Below are 24,550 nucleotides of genomic sequence, written 5' to 3'. Positions count from 1 at the left end.
CAATAACCTTCAAATAACCTTAGTTTTACATATATATAAAGGATTTCAAATTTAAGAAATCAATATCTTTGATACAACTGAAAGGGCAACATGGAAAATAGAGAAGTTCCAGTAGTAGAGGTTGCTAAGGCAGATTCTACGACTTATCCATACCACTCGCCAGATAGAAATTGGTCCTCTTCCTGGAGTGATACCACTGACGATATGGAATATGATGATGACAACGAGATCGATGAAGACGTCAATATAGAACCAGACTCTTCTACATCTCCAGGCAGGTTGTCAGGCTCAACGACACCAGACAACCCCAGCATCGATTTCGGTAAGCAAATAATGCGATAATAAGTTTAAAAATAACTTTTTTCTGTACAATTACAGGCAATTTAGAAGCGATGATGGTTAGAGGGCCAGGATATGTGGAATTTGAGGAACAGACAGATGATGAGATGGATTGAGTACTATTCACTCAATTTGTTGTTCGTTTTAATTTTAGTTACTTAATTTGTTAACTTTTTGTATATAATAGATAGATGCTAATTAATGGTATAACAAATAAATGGTTTTTAATATAGAGGATATTAATGATAAGTTTTACCAAACTTTAATGGCGTATTATACCGACGAAAATAATCAAGTTTTATTAAATTATAAAAAAATTTTGATAGAACGCTTCCCTCCGGAGATACAGGATGTTAAAGTATTCGTAAATTTCACTAGTTTTTAGACAATTGGGAAATCAAATAAGAAAATACTTAAGTACGTTGTTTTTACCATTTTATATAAATTGCTTAAATAGAAATATGTAACAATAAATTCAATACCTACGCTACTGTGTTGTTTTCTTATCTAATTAATCCGAAATAAAATAACTCTAAACCCCTAGCGCCATCTGGCACAGCATCATGAACTTAGGTTTTCCTCCGCTGAATTGCCCTTCTGAGAAATGTAGGTATCTGCATCCCAGATGAAACACAATAGAATAACTTAGAATGGGTACTACTAGGTGCCGCTACATGTAGCTTTAGCCGCTTATTATCATATAAATGCACTATCTTGATAATTTAACCAAAGATAAATATATTACGACTATAATTTTTATAATAAATAATAAATCCAAAACAAATATTACTTATTTTTTGAAAAATATTATTTGAAATATTTTATGAATAGTTATTTTTAAGATTTCGCCCCCCTTGGACCTCCCACCTTGGGGGCTTCGCCCCCCATGACCCCCTACCAGGAGGGGGCTACGCCCCCCTGGACCCCCCCACTGGGAACCTTTGCGAGGACATCAAAAAATTATTTATTATTAAACAATTTATTTTCCAATATTTACATATCGTTAAATTTATTTAAACACTATTTATTACATATAAAAAGAATTTTAATTTTTATTAAAATATACATATATGAAAAAATTTTTATTTTAAATGTCATTTTATTATATGTAAAAACTTAACGTAAAACATTTATTTTACTTATAATTTATACATTTATATATATATACAGATTTTATAGTGTATACCAAGCATAACTTATAAATCTACTTACATTTAAACTACGTATATACTTCTACTAATTACATATTACTCATTCGCTCGTCTCACTTTCATCCGCTCAGTCAACCTTTTTAACACATTTCCACTTGCATTCTTCTGTCGCACTTTATTGTCTCTTTTCAGTTCCAACTGTCCTATTTTATCGAGCGTCACCCGCACTTTGTCTTGCAACACCCGCATTTCCTCTTGCCACACCCGCACTTTTTCCCTCTCGCCGGCGATGCGATCGTCGAGGTCCGTAATTTCCCTATCGGTTGCATCCTCCCTCCGATTGTGTTTGTCCCAGTATCGGAGAAAGGATCTAACCATATCGGACTCGCCGGGTTGGGAACACTGGAACCAATCGTTATCATCATCCTCTGTGTGGGCCGCTGCGATGAGGGCCGGTGCTGCAACGGGTGCCTGTACTTCCACGGGAGCCGCTGCTTCCACGCGGGTCGGTGCTTCAACTAGGGCCGGTGCTTCTACGGNCCACGAAAATCCACCGGTTGGTAAACACTGTGACATGCTGTGTCCGTAGAGATTCGTGGCATCCAAATACATAATAAAAGACGAAGGTTCGTCTGGATTATAATTTGGAAGGAATGTATTGTTCGCAACATGCTTCCTATCAGAACATTGGCTGATTCCACCGCGAATACCTTTTTTGAAAAACTGTAGCATTGTAATATCCGTCAAAAGTTCCAACTCTACTTTTGTTAATCTTAACATGGCGTCCCATGCGAGACCTGGAGCTGTATAATATTGTGCGGGATCCAATTTATATTTGTCTAAAGAAATTGCTCGAAAGTTTTCAAATACATCACATAATATAAGCACGTCTGATTTTAAATATATGTCCGAATATTCGCCTAAATCTTTACAATTAAACACTGTCCACGTTTTCTGTGCTCTTCCATATTCAGTATCCGTTATATGAGTTTCATTCAACTTATCATAAAATTCATCTTTAGTGGGTAAATTTGTAGAATTTAGTTTAACTAAACTCGTTAAAAAACTGTATGGAAAAACACCTTTTTGCCTGATTAATTTGAATTGTTCTTGATTCGGAAAATATTTCAAAGTTTCTTTGAATTGATCATCGTTTAAATTATCAGCTAAATCTTGGAGAGATGTAGCCAAAAATTTGAAACTGTCGATGAATCTCATTTTCAAAAAAACTTTCTTTACTCTCCCATCGTAGCCAATGTAATCGTGCATATAAAGGTGTTTTGTGAATGAAATATATTTTTCTTTACTTTGAGCTATCACATCGATTTTATCTTTATTTAGACATAATTCTTTTATGAAGAGGTGAGCGTCGTAGCCCGACATGTTGTGTAATATTATTGGAACGAAATTAGCTAATTTATAATTTAGATTACAAACCGAATGAGCTGCTCCCTGTTTTTTCCCACCCGTTAAATGGTAGTGGTGTCTCACCTTAGTCTGCCAGCTTTCAAACGGTTTCTCACATATGCTACAAATGGTTGAATTTTCAAGTTCTATTTCCTCATCCTCTGACAAAGGAGTCATTGGAACTATATCTTTCAAATAATTGTTATATATATATCGGTTAAATCTGACTCTAAACGCTGTACAAAAACTTTTGTTACATCTTTCTCTCTGTAAAATACAAATTTTGATAATGAATCGTTAAAAGAGCACTTTATCAAATACGCAAACGAATATGGATCGTGGTTGAAAGTCTTACATGTATAAGATTTTTCAGGGTTGGGTTCGCATGTGTCCATAGGTTTCAAAATAGATTCGAAGTCGGCATACACTACGAAAGGCACTTTCAGTTGTTTTTCGAAATTTTCCAATTTTAATATATTCTCGGGAACGCTTTTTCCAAATTTATGTACGCGTAGTTGCAAACTAGGTACAGTTGTGTAAATATGATTGCAGTCGTGCCTTTGATGTTTTAATAACAAGTCTTCACGACCTAAGTACGATAAACAACCATCACAAAAATACTTTTTATACTCATTGCTAGAAATTTGACTAGAAACCAACCTCGAGAAATCCTTAATCCAACAGTAATGACTTTTAACGCATTCTTTAGTACAATGGTGATTTTGACCGCACTCCTTAGTGACTAGTAATAAATTCACGTGATATCTTAATTTTTTTGGTGAATAACGCAAAGGCCCGACTACTTCATATTTTAACTTATTCTTTTCAAATGTACTTTCCAAACCGTATACGTTAACAGATATATCATTCATTGCTTCAAATTTAGAAATATCCTTCAATTTAACTGGAAAATCCATACCTACCAAATTCAAAACTGATGAGAAATGTGGATATGAAGGCATCTCGTGCACTGGATTCCTTGGTGGATACATTGCCGAAGTTATTGCCCACGCAAAACAGCATTCGTCCTGATTCTTTACATTCACTACCGCTTTCTTGTCTTCCACAAACTTAGGTAATTTCATGTAAGAGGCTCCACACAAAGGACTGTTTTTAATTCACGTTTACCTCGACATACAATATTTCCTCAATAGCCCAACCTGTAATAATATATTCATGTAAGCGGACGATCTTCATTTTTCAACTTTTAGATATTACTTACCGGAATCTTTCTCCTCAAATTCAGATGTTTGAGATGTCATCGTATCTACAAAATCTTGGTAGATACCACTAATATCCACAGACTCGTCGATAATCCTATTGCAGCTGTTAAATGCTTTAATGTCAGATGTCTCGCGAGTTTGTAATATATAATTGGTAAAAGTTTCCATATTCACCTTCACCGACTTGTGAACACTTATGACATTTTCCAATAAACTTATTATCTTCCCCTTTACTTTATCAAAAAACTTAATGTAGTCTGTATGCTTAGTCTCACTCTGCGCTCTGTAGCTTATTATTCTACATTTGTACGCACTATTAATAATTTGTACGCCATCACATTTTGGAGTACAAGAAACGGTTTTATGTTCCAGTGTCCTACGATGCGCACAAATTTGACTTCTGGGTATTTCCTTACCACAACAGTTAATTGTTTCAACCACAGGCGATTGATTGTCATGATGTAATTTCTCTCGTTTTGCTTCCGGTTCACTAACATTTAGGGGTTTACAAGACTCCCTTTCATGGCGACGTAAATTATCACTACGCGTAAAGGTTTTACTACATACATTGCACAAATACATTTTTGTTAGTAAAAACTCACTCTCGATCGGAAAGTTATTCACAAATGAAATTCAAACCGTCTACTCCTGCCTTTTTATAAAAATGGAGACCCATGATGAGCATGCGCTGTTGAACACATTCAATTTAGAGTTTCTGTTAGAGGGAATTACGAAGGTTAATGAAGGTGACCAATATAATATTCGGCAGAGGTCAAATAAAGGTTACCAACTAATGTGGTTTTCAATGTCATATAGGACATCCTCAAACTTCAAGTAATATCCAACTTCGCAGAGGTCATTCAAGGTCAACTAATATGAATTTCAACGCATCACCGCAGGGGTCATTCAAGGTCGCGGAGGGGGTGAGGGGTGAGACGAGGGGGAGATTGAGAATCGGTTAAAATACCCTACTGGTGTATCATCTAGAAAATCTGTCACAACCGTTTGCAAAATATTGAGATATCTGTCGGCATTTAAATTTTCTTCGTAGATATGGTAGACAAAAAACATTTACGCCAAATTTATTTTGAAAGTTTCTTTCCCGGATAACATGAGGATTTTCAAATGACCACATGACAAAAATTAGTAGATAACTTAAAAACTAGAAGAGATAGGTATAGGGAACCCTGATATCGTTCGAAAGAGAATAAAATTGTGTATCAGAAAATCGAAAAACATACAGGGTGTTCCACTTAAAAAACCCGACTTACTTACTTACTTACATCGGCATTAAATTTCTAACATCCTGTATGCAATTAAGCCACTTTGAAAGTATGGATGGAAAGCTTAGGGGTCTAGCTATCCCTCTATAAATATTGTTGCTTTATCTTTCTTACTATATAATTCACATGGTTTGAAGCTAGTCATTGTTTCTCTCCATTTTGTTTTTAAAAATTAAATATCTCGAAAACGGTTAATTTTAGGAATAGGGAAACTTAAAAAAAATCCACCTAAAATGACATGTAGAATTCAAAATTGCAATAATATATTGTTCCATTTAAAATAAGCAAGTTGGTGGCGACTTCCTGTATAACCGGAGGTGGTACGTGGAAGCCATTATTTTAGTTGAGAAGGGTATGGCCGAAAACCCGGTATCCCAAATTTTCAAAATTCAAATCGAAGTAGTCTCTGAAATAATTCTAAAGGGCCGTCACCGTGAGACACCTTGTATATAGAAGTTATAATTGAATTTGTTTTTCAAACTTCTTTCTTTGAAGGCGAATAACTCCACAAGGAAGCTCGATAGAAATTTTTTTTTATGAAGTACTGCAACTATTTTGAGCTCCCCTGTACACTCGTTCATTTTGTAATTTTTTTTTCAATCTACTCTAAAAAATGTAATTTTTCTTTTAAGAGAAATATACATATTTTTTTAATTTTTAATAAGAAAGTTATAACAAAATCAAATTTTTAATCGTTAATTTTAATGATTCAAACAATTTTTTTTCGAGACTATTCGATTGATTATTTTAAATAATGAAAAGTTGTCTTCGAATTTATTTTTACGTTGGTTTCTTACAGCTACAAAATTTACCTTTTTATCTTCTGAATTTTATTTAGCTCCTAAGACACCGCCAAGACAAAGACAAAAAAATCACGTTCGCTTTGTCGCACCATGGTACCGAAGTCGTGGACATAATATGCCTATGACAAAGATAGATTATTTCGTTCGCTATTGTCAATGCGCGTGCGTTAGTAAACGTGTGTTTCTTTGAATTATTCTAAGTTCTAAGCTCAATATCCATTGTTAATTTCAAAAAGGTAAATATTAATGAGGACTAATATTTTTGTTGACTAAATTTTGTAAAAGCTCGATATTTTTGCGCATTCTTGTCTATGTATGTAAAACGTGGAAATTTATTTATTAATACTTGTAGACTTGTAGTTTGAATTGTATTAATAATAACATAGTGATAACAATAACATAAATATATATCATATAATTTTTTGTCCAAAACATTAAGAAAACAAGAAATTTTCTTACAAGGAAACTACCCCAACCCGAACACTCCGATTTTCAAGATTTTTATATATGTTGTAGAACATAAAAGATTAAGAGACACGTATTTTTTTATCGGCGGAAAAACATTTTTACTTTTTTTTTAATATCCTCTTTACTATGGCTGCAATTTATACTTTTGCTGAACAAACTGATATTTTACTAGTTCTGGGTTATTGTGAAGGAAATTGTTATTGGTAGTGTTCGAACATATGCTGAAAGATTTCCTAATCGAAGAATTCCAAATCACAAAACATTTGCTAATGTGGAGAGACGCCTTCGGGAAACAGGACGTTTTTTACATGTAGCACTAAGGGACAATGGACAACGTACGGCTAGAACTATTCAACTGGCGGAACAAATTTTGTAAAGGGTCGAAGAAATTCAGCAAGAAAGTACAGCGCGTTTAACGGGAGAGGTTGGCTTTCAAAAAGTTCCGTTAATAGAGTATTAAAAGACCAGTTATTACATCCATTCCACTTTCAATCAGTTCAAGAACTTTTACCTACCAAGAGATCCTCAGTCACGTCTTACTTTCAGGTAATGTATTCAGGAACTCAGAAGTAGAGACGATAATATCCACAAGAAAATCCTGTTTACAGACGAATTATTACGGGTATTATTAATTCTTATAATAGTAGGTTATTATAGCCGGTGCTGAGACTCCTCCCTCCACTTTCGACCTTGGGATGACATTGGGTGACCTTGGGATGACCTTGGATGCCGTCATCCGTGACCCGAATGACATTGATAGAGGTCACGGTGACCTNCCTCAAACTTCAAGTAATGTCCAACTTCGCAGAGGTCATTCAAGGTCAACTAATATGAATTTCAACACGTCACCGCAGGGGTCATTCAAGGTCAACTAATATGAATTTCAACGCGTCACCGCAGGGGTCATTTCAAGGTCACCGAGGGGGGTGAAGGGTGAGACGAGGGGGAGATTGAGAATCGGTTAAAATACCCTACTGATAAAAGATTGTAGAACTTGCAGTAGAGAAAATCAGAAGTTTTTAAGGCGAAATGGTCGACGATAACAGCTCTCCACTACTTTGGGGTTTGCACAAGACAGTGAAATGTTATAACAAATGGAAACGTACTCACGGCCTCAGGATCACGTAATCAAGACAGCTCACCTAGTGCCCTCGGCGCTTTGTAAAAATACGTATGTCTGATTGGGCCAGTGCCTACTGGTTATTCGGCCATGCTTATTATTTAACCTGCACTAGGGTTCAGGGAGTCGGCACTTGAATAGGGATTTCAGGATTATTTTAGCTTACCTGAGAAATTGTTAGATGGCGCGGTAGATCAAAATTATTGGTGTTATTAGATTTTCTGTATTGGCTATCTGTATCTATTTTACTGTAGGTTGGTGATACCGACTTCACAAATTGTTTCCGTAATCTGTGACCGACTTATGTTTTGTAACCTAACAGTCGTTTCGTTTTCGTTATCTTTTAAAATAATATTAAAGTTAAAATCGTTCGAAGGTGTACCTCGTTTGTTTGGTATTATTTGTGTTATCTGAGTTTTATGTGTTTAATATGACTCAAAGACCCTGTTGTGTGCCTGATTGTACAGATAAAATTCTTCGAAGGTAAGCTTATGGAAACCTTATAAAGAATTTATTTTTGCAGTTTTTTACCAGAATATTAAAATTAATGTAATATTGAAATTAGGTATGCTATACCAACAGAAAAACGTGTGCGGGATATCTGGATAGAGAGAATTGGAAATCCGAAGTTAGTTGGCAGAGACGACCCAAAATTTTTGAAAAACTATGTAGTGTGTGGACATCATTTTAGTAACATATGTAAGGACGCAAATGATCGCCTATTAAGGTTATCGTTACCTACTTTAAAATGTCCCAGTAAGTTTTTTTTTGTGAGTAAAAAAATCCATACTAAATATACCTAAATTGTTTGTAGATTTTAGTGGACCATCCACAAATGAAAACTGTTTCAGCTATCCAGAAAAACCATTAAAGTTTGTAACCACAGAAAAAGTTCGAGGTTAGTATTCATATTAATGACTTAACCTACACAATGTTAAACTGCTAGCCACTGTTTATACATATTACGTACCAATTTATTGTTTCACTTGCTCAAGTGTGATAAATATAGTTAACGATTTATGATGTCAGACATTATTGTATATGTACCTAGTATGTAAATCATTGCTTGTCTTAGGACCTTAAGAAATTAACATTTTTTTATAATCGTTTATTGTACAGTATATATTCAAGTTAACTTGTTCCTGTAATAACTTTAGAATTGCTTGTGTAATTAAAAATTTATTTATGAACATAATTCAATTTTCAGAAGCTCTTAAGACAGTTACATGGGCTGAAGCTATGCCAACAACATTTCAATGTGAGGGAGACTCTAATTTGGAGGTTAATGTTCCTGGAAAAGTATTTACAGCCAAGAAAAATCTGGGTCAAGCATTTTTAAAATCCACTTATTTAGGTATGTGCAAAATGTATGTATGTTTTTAGATTTCGAACAAATGCCATCCACTTCAACTGGTATTTATAATATTTCCTCAGCATGTAGTGCTGCTAAAGATGTTTATCATATTAGCGAACTAGAAATACTACCATGTGTGGACGTTTTACCACGGACTCCATCGCCTCTCCCTGTAGCAGAAGGCATCACTAAAATTCCTACCAGTAAGTATCGATACATAGACAAAGATATTGTTGATTGTTGATTGTTGTATTGTTGATTTTGACAAGTGAAAACTTATACATAACGGTGCATTCACGTGGAACGTTGGAGACGCCCGAAATTGACAGTTCCGTTATGTGGATAATAATAATGCAGTTCATATGTGAATGTGTCCAATGGCCGATCTAATCTATGAAATTTATTAACGAAAATCATCTGAGAAATAAAAATCTTTGTTATGATGTGATATATAGATACCAATAAACTTTTATCAACAATTGTGATATTATGTGGAAAAATAAATATAACTTATGAATATAATCTAGGAATCTCCAGTTCCGCCAAAACTGGTGCCAGATGCCAGAAAAAGTTGAAGTTAAATCAACTTTTCCATAATGACCTTGAAAGCGACTGTTTATGAAATTAAACAATCGCAACTCCTTTCGGCTTTCCCGACCGGACAAATGCCGGCCCATGTGAATGCACGGTGACAGTTTATTTGTAATAGTTTTAAATTAATAATGTAATACGGAAATAATAAATATTCTGGATATTATATGGTTTACCTTATACTTCCAAAACACCGTTATTAATGGTTTCAGAAATAATACTTTAGAGCATTAATGATTTGAATTTTGCCAAAGAATAATTTTTTGAGTTGAATAAAGAAAATTGTATTTCCACATCTTTCTTAAAACCATTAATAATAAGGTGATGGCTGTTTTCTTCAGCATAGACCTATTAACATTTTATTGTGTAATTGAATACAATATTTCTGAATGTTTCAGATACGGAGACTCCCAAGAGAAAAATAAGCTTACTTAGGCTTTGTAGTGTTACCGGTCAAAACCAACTGACACCAAAAGCAAAATTATTGTATGCCAGAGATAGACATTTACAATATATCAGCGCAAAATGTAAAGCAAAAAATATATTGTGCAAGAAAAAATTGGAATTTTTAAGTAAGACACCATAAGCTTTGAGAGAGTTACGTAATGTGAATGACGTAACATGGAATTTCTTCATGTCTCAACAGAGAACCCAAAAGTATAAACCAAGAGGACGTAGGTATACTTTAGATGACAAAATATTTGCCTTATCTGTGTCCGAGCAAAGTGGAAGAGCATACAGGTTTTTATCATCAATATTCAGTCTTCCATCTCGTAAAGTGTTAACATCACTGCTAAATAAAATACCATTTAATTGTGGTATTAATCAGGCAATATTTGACCATATAAAAACAAGTGTACAGAAGTTAAAAGCAGTAGATAAATATTGTGTCTTTATGTTCGACGAAGTGTCTTTGGAGCCTGGATTGTCATACAGTCAAAAAAATGATAAAATAGAGGGTTTTGTTGATTTTGGTGGGGCAGACCGTCGGGCTCATTTTGCAGACCACGCTCTTGTATTTTTAATTAAGGGTATCCACAAGAAATGGAAAATGCCAGTTTGCTTTACATTTATGGAAGGCACTACAGCAACTTTCGATTTGGTGAGAATTTTAAAAAAAGTGGTTCGACAACTAAGAGAAAGTGGACTTCATATTGTTTGTACAATATCTGATCAAGGTTCTACCAATTAGGCAGCAATTAAGCAACTTTTGGAGGACACAAAAGAGTTTTGTATTCAAAAAAATGTGGAAAACCGATATCAAGGGTATGTCATTGATGGAAAGGAAATTGTTCACTTTTATGACTTTCCTCACCTTATGAAAGGTATAAGAAATGGTTTTCTTCAAAAACATATAAATTTTATTAAAGACGGAGTACAAAAAATAGCATGTTGGGAACACGTAATTAAATTATACGAGAGCGATAAGAACCGAGGTGCCTACAGTCAATTCATAAAATTAACCGATGAACATATATATCCGTCGAAAATAAAAAAAATGCGAGTAAAAAACTGTACTCAAGTCTTTAGCCATACTGTAGGTACAGCAATGCATGTTGCAGCTAGGCTAAGTACGCAACTATCTCCAGACTCTGAATTTTACTTGGATCCTAAAGCAGTTGATACAGCAGACCTTTTACTATTTTTCGACCAATTATTTGACAGTGTAAATGGATTCTCGGTTCATTCATCTCCTGGCAAAGATTTACGATTTGTTGTAACGACTAAATCTGATCATGTGTCATTCTGGCAGTCTTGCATTCCAGTCTTAAATTCGATATATTTTTCTTCTGCTACTTCTGCCAAACAAATTACTCCCTCTATTAAAAATTGGATACATTCACTACGAAGTTTAATCTATTTAACGCCTAAGCTTTTTAATATGGGATTTAAATATTTTGCACCACGGTCTTTTAATCAAGATCCTGTTGAAAACTTTTTTTCCTGTATACGAAGTCATAGTTCTGCAAACAATAACCCAACCTGCTCTTCATTTGTATCATCGAATAAGTCACTTTTAGTTAACAATTTAGTTTCTTCGTATTCAATTGGTACTAATTGCGAAATAGACGAATCAGAAGGAGTTCTTGATAACCTAAGGTCATTCATTACGCAACAACAAACTGTTCAGTTTGATCCACCCCAAGTACCAGAATCTGTTTTCCCACAATTTAAAAAGGTTAAATCTTGTTACCTGGGAGAATATGTATCAGCTTATGTAGCCGGTTTTGTTATTAAAAAAATTTTTAAAAAAGGTAAATGTGCAAATTGCATGACGAGAATGTGTGCTAGCGATGAAATACCTGAAAATATTTTAATTCGGGAAAGACAATATGAAGGATGTAGTCTAGCACATCCTTCTAGTAATTTTTCGAAAACTTTTGCATACTGCACTAAAATCATTTTATATGCAATACCATTTGTATGCGTAACTTATGGGGTAAAGAAAAAGCTGTCTGCAAAAGTAAAAGACAAATATTTACATAATATATCTACATTGTTTTGTGTGGAACATCAAAAATAATGTCGATATATTTATATCAACAACAATAAACATAGTTGTCCAATCTTATATAAAAAATATTAATAAAATTCTTAAAGGAAAAGATATACGAAGAGCATTTCAAGATGCACTCACTAATTTGGATATGAAATATAAAAAAAGACGAACCGGGGGGTAGAATAACATGCTGTTTAAGATTCTATTTCTCACTTTAAATTAGTGTTATTATTAGTAATATTATTAGTATTAATGGTAATAAAAACTACTAAAAGACATTTTTAAGTGTTATTTATTTCAAAATGGGTCGTAATTAAGGATTTCATTTTTGCAATCAAAGCGCTAAGAACTGGTGCAGAGAAAATTTTTAGTGAAACAATTAATCCATCGATACTAATATGTGACGCGGCCCACAGTATACAAAATGGTTTCAAAAATGTATTTGGACCAAACGTAACAATAAAGCTCATATGAAAAAAAAGGTAAGGAAAAAAGCTGATCAATTTGTGCGTCCAAAAGAAAACATAACTAAAATCTTGCAAGATATTGATTATCTTCAGTTAAGTAAAAGTCAAGAAATAATCGATAAAGCGTACATCATGTTTCTTTCAAAATGGGTTGAGCAAAAAGACTTTTCAAGTTATTTTGAAAGTGAATGGCTACAAATGAATCGTAACTGGTATAAAGGGGTTCACAAGAAAAGCCCAAGTACAAACAACGCCCTAGAGGCATTTAACAGTCATCAAAGATGAAAATACCCTAAGAGAACGGCTTCCTCTATCCCGATTCTGTGTGATACTGAAGGAGTACGTAGCCACTTGGTCTAAAAACTATTCGTCAAAATTAAAAGAAGTGCACTTAAAACCGGTTATTGACCTACATTTGTGGACAGAATCTTATCAGTGGGCTAAAGCAGAGAAAAAAAATTGTTTCTAAAGCGACACCATCGGGCAATGTTTACATCGTTCCTTCAAAAAATACGACTGAGGTGAACCAGGGAGATCTTGAAAAGTGCATGAATCTAGACTTCGATAATTTTGACGAATATAAGACTGTTATGTTTAGTGTATGGACAGTAACAATTCCCAACGACCAAAATGATTGGATTAATGGTGAATGCGATTGTCCGGCATTTTTTAAAATGATGATTTGTAAACACCTTGTGGGATTAGCCATACGGCTAAAACTTACCACACCACCTCCTGAAGCAAAAGCCATTCCAATTGGAGTGAAGAGACGTCGTGGGCGACCAGCCAAATCTAAAAAAGCTCTTTTAGTTCAATAGGTGAGTCATAAGTTAATATTTTCCTGATGTATGTTCACTGTAAATACATATGCCATTTCTTATTTCAGATAATCTCACCGATCTCGGATGAGTCAGATGTACTTTGTGCAATGATCTCTTTGTGCCTGAAGTATTTATTCAACAAGCAACAATCATTGTTCATTTGTTTGATTTCGGCTCTAGTCTGCCGTAGTTGTGAATTATAAAAATTTTGATATTTGTACAATTTTCCGTTTTTAAACCTGTGATGTTTTTAATTATTTGTAGTGACGACCTATGTCCGCGGTAGGTGTACCTATTATGTTGGCTAACTTTAATGTAATTCTCGCATATTTTTTCCTGTTGAAGAAACAATATAGTTTCGAAAGCTTGAAAATTTAAAAGAGTGTAACTTCTTTATCCTTAGCTGAATCCCCGTCTAAGAAATTTGGTTTATATATATATATATATCTATTTTATAGTGAAGTTCAGTAACAGAATAATAGATTTCTATTTGTCTGCCGACGGTACAGTTCGCATAGTTCCGTGAGAAAATCATAGATGGCATTACAAACATAATCACGTCAATATATTGAGAGTTGCCTATCTTTTTGTATATAGTCTGTGCTAGGGTTTATAAATTGTTTCATTGCCTGTGGTGTAACAGGCTGGAAAAATTGTAGATACTAGGTAGAGAAAAATTTGTATTTTTGCTTGTACCAGTGTCACTGGTTAGGTGGGGACGCTAATTAATCCCATCCTACCTTTGTATGGCCAAAATTTAATCAATAAGATTAGTTTTTTGCTTTTTGGTAATGCCACGGAAAAAACCTGGTAAACGAGAACATCATTTACTCAGGGAACAAAAATTTTGTGTACTAATAAATACAGTAGATTCTATTGAGGTTAAAACGAACGAAGCAGGTTTGCCGTTGACCTCGCATGCTTTAGACAATAATAAGTTTTATTTTCCTGAGGGATGATTTTGATTTATTCAAATAAACTGCTAATTATTTGATTTTTCTTTTTTCTTTTCTAATATAAGATTTACATTAGTATGAACATATAAACATATAAACTGATATTATTTTTACATATACATAATTACATATAGAAAATTTATCACATGATATAATAATATAATTAACTTTTGGTAACGAGGACCAAACAGACAAAATTTTGATTTCGGCAGACAACAACCTAATACATATTACTCTAACCGACAAGCAAGTAATAATTTGAGTTACAATAAGCGAATTATTATAGTGGCAATTTTTAAAATAATAAACAAACGAACAGCGGACATCAGCAAATAGCACATAGAACAAACACACGACATACTAACCCGCCGTAAATAACTATTTTACTAATAGGAGACTTGACGGCAGACCGAGATGCTACATTTGTAATAAAATTGGACATTTTGCGGGGACTCAACAACGATAAATACAACAAAATGACAGATACCCAAAAGCAGAGCAGAAACAGTTTTCAACTTCGAGGTCATCCTGACAGGTATAAGTCGCATTCTACCATATAATGATCCTGAAGTTAGTATAGATAATAAAAATTAGCAATAAAGATAAGTATAGTATAAAAAATAAAGTAGAAAGAGTAAGGTACAGGTGTACAGACTAATTATAACAAAACATCTTTAAATAACTTTAATATTAGATTCACAAATGGCAAAGTATAAAAATAATAGTCATTGGTATTAATATATTTATTGTTAAACAGGCTCATTACGCAGAGTGGTAGAAGAGAAAAGAAATAAATAAATCGAGGGATATAGAAGAACTGGAATGAAATATTTTTTCTCTAGTGTTTACGTTGTATAATTTTTCTTATTTAACCTCCCTTTAGTTACTACAAGGTCAGCCGAGTGAAACTGTCCTCTGTACATGGTATAATATGGAAAAGGAGAAGATATCTTAAAAAATTTCTAAAAATAATATTGTTTGATTAAATAGGTAAAAGAGTTGAGGTAAGGCGGCTTACACTATAGTAAAAGTTTAGTTAAGTGCCTTTGGTAAAAGTTCGTAAAATGGATGGCCATCAATGCGAAATTTCAATGTTTTTTTTTTGTTAGTCTATTTACGCCACTGTCGGCATGACTTTGGATAAATATGCTTTCATTTAGCAACTTGAAATAAGTTTAAACAAAAATTAACAGCTATTTTATATAAGTAGGCACAAAATGAAGAAGATTTTCTATTAAAGGGGAAATTAAAGGGACATATAGATATATTAGCATGTGTATGCATATACATGAGATACTTAGAAGACTCAATATTTATGGGGGGCTTATTTTAGAAAAGAGACGAATTGAATAAAATTAAATGTATTGATTTTTGATGGGCAAAATTTGTTTACCAGAACTTTAAATACATGACACAATTGTACATAAATTAAAGAAAGCCTGTACCTAATGTATCATATACAATAGTACATACATAATTTTAATATAAGATATAATATTTACTTCTATATTTTCTTTTTCATTGGACGAAAAATGCGAAATACACCACCCCCCAAACAAGTAGCTACGCCAGGGGTCGCCAAATGGCGGACCGCGGTCCGCATCCGGACCGTCGACCCATTTTGTGCGGACCGCGAGAACACAGGAACTTAACACTACAGAATACGTAATATACGTAATTCTGCTACAATCGCAGAATTCTGCTAAATCTGGTCACACTGGCTGTGCGAGCCGCGCTGCGCCGCCCCGCCCTTCTCCGTCGTCGCGTCGGTGTGAGGGGGTGTGAGGGCGGGGGTAATCATGCGATCGCGCTGCACTCGGCCGCAAGGAGGTCAGTCAGTGTTTTGTTTTGACAAACGCCGCGACGACTCACGTCCTTGAAATATTACATTTGCTTGTTTACTTTACGACTGTAAGTAGGTACCTACCTGCGAGTTTTATTACTATGGAAACGAAAAAAAGAAAAGTTGAAGTTGAAAATAGACAGTTTTTGCGATTTATATTGTTTTACGCTGCCAGGGCTGGCCCCAGGGTAGGGCAATCCGGGCGGCCGCCCGGAGCGCAATGATCTAGGGGCGCCAAAATCATGGAAAATGAAAATAAACTGATAAAAAAATTAAGTTACAAGCGTTTATAAAATGCACTAAAAAGTAAAGAATATTTTTTTATCATTCTGATGTCATATCAATAAATTATTTTTCATAATATTGCATTGTCATCGGACCCTTGTAAGTATACCAAATTTCATTGAAATCGGTTCACGGAAATTTTCTCAAAAACGCGTTGCAAGATTTGACTGATAGTTGACAAGATTGAGAGGCGGCAGGCGAAATTTATCATTTTTATTTCTAAGCACATAATTCAAATAATATAATATATTTAAACATTAAGGCAAAATCTAGTGAATTCAATTCAACATGACAAAACCAGTCAACCACCGCCTTTCAAGAATTGACAAGTTTTTCGTACCGTGGCAACACGACTGTACAGGAAACAACAATTTTGAAACCAAGCGAAACAAGATCTAACAGCCCTTTTTAACTGCATATAAAAAGGAAGTAGACTTAAAACAATGCATTATTTGCCACTAGACTTCGGCTTCGGCTGGTGCGAAATAAAATAGTTTGTTTAAATTGATAGTGCAAAAAAGCTTTAAAAAAGTGCTTGTGCAAATTGTCCAGTGCGTTTGGCTTCTGTGAAGGTAAGTGTTTTCATTTTTGTTTTCATTTTTAAAAACTAATAAAATCCATCAGACATAAGCCAAAAAAAGGGTGGGGGGTAGTGAGTTGAATGAAATAAATTTTTTTTTAAAGTCAGTGACGCATAAGGGGGGGGATTTCGAAAATTAGAGTTTAAATCAAATCATGGCTTGTGTGGTATTGAATGAAAGGTAATTGAGTCTGGAGTTGAATAAAATACATTTTTTTTAAGCCAGTGGCGCACAAGGGGGGGATTTCAGGAATTTTGTATTTAAATCAAATCATGGCTTGTGTGGTATCCAATGAAAGGTAATTGTGTCTGGAGTTGAATGAAATACATTTTTTTTTAAGTCAGTGACGTATAAGGGGGGGATTTCGAAAATTAGAGTTTAAATCAAATCATGGCTTGTGTGGTATCGAATGAAAGGTAATCGAGTCTGGAGTTGAATAAAATACATTTTTTTAAGCCAGTGGCGCACAAGGGGGGATTTCAGAAATTATAATTTAAATCAAATCATGGCTTGTGTGGTATCCAATGAAAGGTAATTGTGTCTGGAGTTGAACAAAATAGATTTTATTTTTTTAAGCCAGTGGCGTACAAGGAGGGGTATAAATTAATTTTAATAAAAAAATGTCTTGTGTGGTATCAATATTTTTTTTGGCCAGTGGAGATACCTACAATGAAGGGGGGATTTGGTGTTAATCGTGTGAGCTTAGGTGGCCATAAATTAGCAGAGTATTTTTCATTTTGTTTGTTTTAGTTTGTCCTTCGTATTAAAAAAAATTGGGTAGTTATATATTATAAATATAAAAATAAAATATAGGGAGTAGGGACCCCTGAAATTATATAGCGTAGGGCCACATAAATTGTAAATCCGTCGCTGCATACTGTGACTAATGGTGTGACCATTCTTTTGAGGACTAACGAAATAGTTGTTTATAAAAATGTCAAAAAGCAAGCTGTTTTATACAAGCTGTTACGGTTTAATTTTGCGGTAGCGTAAATCATCACAATAGCGTTTAATCGCATTGTATCGCATTGTATCGCATTGTATCGCCTTCTTTGGTTACCTCGCTACCTTTGGTTCCTCGCGCTTGCCGCGGTCGAATTCCGGCCACCCGTATGCTTAGTCCGTTTTCAATTCGCGACAGTGGTACCACGGCCACTGAAAGGAATTTCTCCGTCGCGCGGTGTTCGTTCCCTCCCCCTACCAATTTCTGGTTTCCGTTCTGATTCTCGCTGTGACTGTCAAAGGCGAAATGGCTGCATGTTCTTTGATGGAAAATTTGTGCATTATTTGAAGCATCCGCAAGGGATACTTTTTCATCGAGGCTCTAAATAATTCTCTAGTGTAGTGTGGTTGTCTGGATACCGTATTTTCTCGTTTGATGGAGAATTAAACTATTTTGGGAAATAGACAGCACATTTCGACTTTACGAGCTGAAGGTACAGAAGTTGAGCCCGTTTTATTAATCGAAGCTATCAGTTTCCGTCAGTAGAAGGCCCTCGTCGAGAGTGGAGGTTCGACCTCCCTTCTGTGGAAAAAAACCCTTAGTAAAAAGGTAATTTTTCTTCTCATTATTTTCACCTAGTTATACAGAGCATGCAGTGTTCTCGTGATTTAGTTTTACCGTTATTACAACCGTATTTCTATACAGGTTTTTTTTTTCTGCTTCCTCCTTCATCACCTCCGTCCTTTGGTATGTTTATTTTCTGCCTCCCCACGTCGACTGTGACGAGTTTGATTGTTGTTGGCGGAACCCCTGCTTGGTGAACTATCACCCATACGCCCCATGTGGTTTGGTGGACCTTGGCGCGGACGTCCTTCGATTTAGACAGCTAGAACTTCACCCCTCGATCCCGAGACAGGGCGACCCTGTACCAGTAACACCCCAGCAGTCATACCGAGTGAAAAAACTGATAAGTATAGCGAGTAGTTAAGGTTTTGTTGGCAACGTCTTGTTAATGTACTGTTTGTTCCTTTATATACCTAATTTGTCATTATTTACATATACGGAGTGTCTACCTTGCGAGACCCTCTCGTTAGTTATTGTTTGTGCCATTAGATACATTATTTGTCATTATTTACATTTACAGAGTGTCTACCTTGCGAGACCCTCTTGTTAATTACTGTTTGCGACATTATATACACCATTTGTCATTATTTACATATACAGAGTGTCTACCTTGCGAGACTCTCTTGTTAATTACTGTTTGTGACATTATATACACCATTTGTCATTATTTACATATACAGAGTGTCTACCTTGCGAGACTCTCTTGTTAATTACTGTTTGTGACATTATATACACCATTTGTCATTATTTACATATACAGAGTGTCTACCTTGCGAGACTCTCTTGTTAATTACTGTTTGTGACATTATATACACCATTTGTCATTATTTACATATACAGAGTGTCTACCTTGCGAGACTCTCTTGTTAATTACTGTTTGTGACATTATATACATCATTTGTCATTATTCACACCTACAGAGTGTCTACCTTACGAGGCCATTCCGCTAATTAACCGTAGTATATTCTATTTATTATTCACTAATAAATTGTTTGTTGGGGAATTGCCTGGTTTTATTTCTCGAACAAGGAATATTCTTGAATAACTGTCTCAGCTCAAGCTTTGGTTTTTTATGTTTATTTAGAGTCATCTTCTCGTCTGGGCAATTGGCTGGCCACCGCCAGGTAAAACGACCCTGAGGAGATCTAGTGAGAGAGAGCTAGTCTATACTAGGTCCTCCGGGCAGGCCTAGGATTTGACTTACCTTTTTTTTTTTTGCTACACTCTTTTGCCCAGTGTAGAACCTCCCGCTAGAGGGAGTCGTAGCAAAGCGGTTTTCAAAGCACAGCGCAGCAAGTGCTTAGAAGTAGCGAGTATAAAAAAGCGTAGTTTTGGCACGAGTTTTATACAATATTTTGTCTTGATCAAAAATTTTAAAAAAATTAAAAAAGTGCCGCAGGCGTAATTTCTAACAAAAATATATTTTACACAAAACTACCAAACAAGAGACAAAATACCAATTATTATTATTGTTTTTTTTTTTATATCAGTATTATCTTTTATTTTAATTAATTTGTTCCAGAAACCAAAATGTCCGATGCTAAGAGAAAACCCTCGGGGAGCGAATTTAAAAACCGGAGATTGAACAAGCAAACACAGCTTCAAAAACAGTCAGATGCGCTGCAGAACTTCTTGAAAGAAGGTAGTTTCAACGCTCCCACAACCGACCAACATTTGAACAACGCCCAGCACCTAGATACTGACTTTCCGGATATGGATCCCCCTTTGGACGCAACCGTCAGCATTACTGAGCTGGGTAAGTCATCTCAAACGAGTTTGGCGAGTAGTGATGCAGTTCCGTGCAGTTCCAAAAATCAAAATTCGCAAGTTGTGCAGACCTCAAAGAAACATTTAGAAAAGGCTACCGTCCAAAGTATCTCTTCTGACCCAGGATTATGGCCCGAAATCATGCGTGCAGCAGATAGAGTTTTTTTGGTTAAACGTGGTCTAGCTGCACCTTTATATAATTTTGATTTTCCTTTTGATGATCAGCATAGAAGATTCTCACCAAAACATTACAAGAAAAGGCTTAGAAATGGAGAAGAGGTTTTAAGAGAATGGATGTTATATTCCGTATTTCAAAACGCTTTGTACTGTTTTCCATGTCGACTTTTTGCTGCACCATCTAGCTTGAGCGCTCTTGGCAATCGGGAATTTAAAGACTGGAAGCATTTAGGGGACTCTTTAGCACATCATGAAAATGCTAAAACTCATATAGATTGTTTGAAATCATGGCTTGATTTGAAGCAAAGATTGAAAATAGGTGAAACAATAGATGCAGTTTCTCAGATACTCATTGATTCTGAGATAAATCACTGGTCTGAAGTTCTTTTACGCATTATATCAGTCGTTAAAATGCTAGGTGAGAGCTCTCTAGCTTTTCAAGGAACAAGCGATAAACTGTATGAACACAATAATGGAAACTTTTTGAAGTTAATTCAGTTACTGGCTGAGTTTGATCCAAAAATGGAGGAACACGTTCGCAGAGTCATCAATAAAGAAGAAATTAAAGCTACATATCTAGGGAAACCTATACAAAATGAAATAATTGAATTATTGCATGACAACATAAAGCACCACATCATTGAGCATGTTCAAAAGGCCAAGGCAAGTAAAGTAGAACAGATGACATTTGTGGTAAGATTTGTCTCCATACAGGAATCAGAGTCTGAAGTTCAAGTTAATATCAACGAACATTTTTTAGGTTTTCTACCCATTGAGAGATCAACAGCTAAGGAATTGTCGGAGGTTTTACTAGAAGAGATAGAGAAAAATAGGCTTAAAGTAGAAAACACGCGCAGTCAAGGGTATGACAATGGTTCCAATATGACAGGAGAAAAATCGGGAGTACAAACAAGAATCAGAAATATAAACCCCAGAGCATTTTATGTTCCATGCAGCAGCCATTCGCTAAATTTGGTTGTAAACGATATGGCAAAATCCTCGTTTGAGGCAGCCAACTTCTTCAATATTGTTTTTTTCTTCCTCTTCTTTTCGTTGGGCAATATTACTGAAATATATTGATACACCCTAAAACCATTGAGTGATACGCGATGGGAAAGTCGAGTCGACTCATTAAAAGCTCTGCGGTTTCAAATTGGTCCAATTCACGATGCTTTGTACAGCATATATGAAGATTCAGAAATCGATAATATGATCAGAGACGAGGCTAGCGGATTATTAAATAATTTGAAGCAGTTCAAATTTATATGCTCTGTTGTGATCTGGTACAAAATTTTGAGTCATATTAACTCCATCAGCAAACTTTTGCAAACTGTAAATTTTAGTATGTCACAAGCTATTGATATGCTTAGCAACTGCAAACTCTTCTTTGAAAACCTGAGATCAGATGAAGCTTTTGAAAGCATCATTTTAGAAGCAACCGAGCTTGCTTCAGAGATTGACGTGGAAGCTAATTTCGAAACCACCACACCACGTCATCGTGTCAGAAGCAAAACCAGAACGTTTTTGTATGAGGGCCCGGATGAACCCGTTCAAGACCTCAAACAAAAATATAAAATAGATTTTTTTTCACACTATAGATAAAGCAATAAATGCCTTGGAAACCAGATATAATTTGCTAAATACTCACAGTAATTATTTCAGCTTTTTGTATAATATTTTTGGTCTAAAAGACATGCCCAGAAATGAGCTACTGGCTCATTGCAAAGATTTGGAAGTAGTTTTAACTGATGGAAATTCAAGCGATCTTAACGCCCTGGAACTAGCCGATGAAATAAGCACTGTTTCGTCATTATTAACAAAAAAGGAAACCCCTGTTGAAGTTCTCAAGTTTATCGCTACACTTAAATTCGCACCAAACCTCAGCATAGCATTAAGAATCCTACTTACATTGCCAGTCACTGTGGCTTCAGGGGAAAGAAGCTTTTCAAAACTAAAAGTAATAAAAAATTATCTCAGAACGATGCAGACGCAAAATCGTCTCAATGGATTGGCAATGATAGCTATAGAACACCAAATTAGTGACAAATTAGACTTGAAATCACTGGTTCGTGAGTTTGCCGAAAGAAAAGTTAGAAAAAGGGCATTTTAATTACTTTGGTTAGTTAGAATTTATTTATAATATGGGATATTAGTTTAGTTAGCATTACTACATGTTAATTTTTGTTATTTTGCCTTAAGTGCTAAATTGCTTATCTTGTTATCTGATGATTGAGTTTTTAATAAAACGTTTTTTTTTCAATGTTTTCTTGACTTCCTGATGGTCGCATGAGATTTACTTAAAAAAAAAACGGGGGGGGGGGGCACAAAATTAAGGTTTTGCCCGGAGCGCCAAAATGTCTAGAGCCGGCCCTGACGCTGCCAAATCGTGCTGGAGCAGTACCAATGTGCTTGATTTGTAATCAAACTGTGGCGTTAATTAAAAGCTCGAATATAAAACGACATTATGACACCAAACACAAATTATTTGCCGAAAACTTTCCGCTTGGTAGTGATCTGCGTAAGTCTAAAATTGCAAGTTTACTCTCAAGTTACTCATCTTCGACCCAGATCATGAGTCGTTCATGGACTGAGCAGGAAAAATGTGGTGAGGCTTCTTTACGTGTTTCTTGGACTCTTGCTAAGCATATGAAACCATTTACTGATGCTGACGTAGTTAAAGAATGCTTTCTCGAGGCGGGTAATGCTTTATTTGAAAATAAAAAGGATATTGTTGAGATGATACGACAGATTCCGTTATCTGCTTCCACCAGCACCAGAAATACACACGTTTTGGCAGAAGAAAATCATTGCCATGTGAAGCGGCAGTTAAATAATGCAAACTATTACGCCTTGGCTATGGATGAATCATGCGATGTCACTGATACGGCACAGTTAATTATTTTTGTACGCTACCTGGACAAAACGAGAGAAACTTTTGTTGAGGAGGTATTGGCTCTTTTGCCGCTATTAAGACGAACCCGAGGAGAAGACATGATGAAAGCAGTGATGGATTACTTTGATAAAGATGAGTTAGACTTTTAGAAAAAGCTTTTATCGGTAACTACTGACGGTGCGCCAGCAATGGTTGGGAGTAAAAAAGGACTAGTTCACCTGTTGAGTAGCAATGCAAGATGTAATGAAAATTTGATTTCCTACCACTGTATAATTCACCAAACTGTGATTTGCTGCAAACTCAACAATAATTTTGAGCGTATTATGCAAGAAGTGATGAAAATAGTAAATTTTCTTCGTGCGAAATCATCACTGCGACATCGTGAATTGAAATCATTTCTTAAAGAAGTTGACGCACAATATGACGATCTACTGTTGCATAATGACGTGAGATGGTTAAGTAAAGGCTGCGTTTTAGAAAGATTCTTCAGCATTATAGAACACCTGAAGACATATCTTTTCAACAGTGATCAGACTTCAAACAAAAAGACTGAGCTGTCCCCCCAGATAGCTGTTATTCGGTTCACAGAACATACTAATTTTCTAATATACGCAATTATGATTTTGTTGGTACAAAGAGCCAAGTACGGCAGCTAATAATTATCACCTAATAATAATAAGGTACTTAAATAAATTGTTTATATATTTGTTCTCTGATAAATATTTGTGAAAAATAAATTGATAAAAGATTGTAGATCTTGCAGTAGAGAAAATCAAAAGTTTTCAAGGTGAAATGGTCGACGAGAACAGCTCTCCACTACTTCTTTGGGGTTTGCACCTATCACCAAATGTTGCGTTGAGGTAATTTCTAACTTCACGACTGAAGTGGGGCGGTGCCTCATCATGCATGAAATACATCTGTCTTGTTTGCAATGGCACATTTTCTAGTAGTAGA

At 35.2% G+C, this 24,550-nt stretch overlaps 1 protein-coding gene and 1 long non-coding RNA gene across 2 annotated transcripts; both read left to right on the top strand.

Annotated features, from left to right (window-relative positions):
* Positions 1 to 18,230: 18,230 nt before the first annotated feature.
* Positions 18,231 to 19,762, top strand: LOC111692153. The gene is made up of 2 exons (XR_002763154.1): positions 18,231 to 18,744; positions 18,841 to 19,762. It is a non-coding gene; the product is annotated as an uncharacterized LOC111692153 (long non-coding RNA).
* A 527-nt stretch (positions 19,763 to 20,289) lies between these two features.
* LOC108907049 (zinc finger MYM-type protein 1-like) lies at positions 20,290 to 21,783 on the top strand. Its single transcript, XM_018710564.1, has one exon. It carries the CDS (start codon positions 20,290 to 20,292, stop codon positions 21,781 to 21,783), a length of 1,494 nt encoding a protein of 497 aa, XP_018566080.1.
* The last annotated feature ends 2,767 nt before the right edge of the window (positions 21,784 to 24,550 follow it).

Source organism: Anoplophora glabripennis, unplaced genomic scaffold (genome assembly GCF_000390285.2).
Source record: "Anoplophora glabripennis isolate ALB-LARVAE unplaced genomic scaffold, Agla_2.0 scaffold261, whole genome shotgun sequence".
Classification (NCBI taxonomy): Eukaryota; Metazoa; Arthropoda; class Insecta; order Coleoptera; family Cerambycidae; genus Anoplophora; species Anoplophora glabripennis.
This window is presented reverse-complemented; position numbering and strand designations above follow the sequence as displayed.

Coding starts and splice junctions, on each gene's coding strand:
- LOC108907049 (XM_018710564.1), top strand. CDS start 20,290: ATGTCCGATGCTAAGAGAAAACCCTCGGGGAGCGAATTTAAAAACCGG.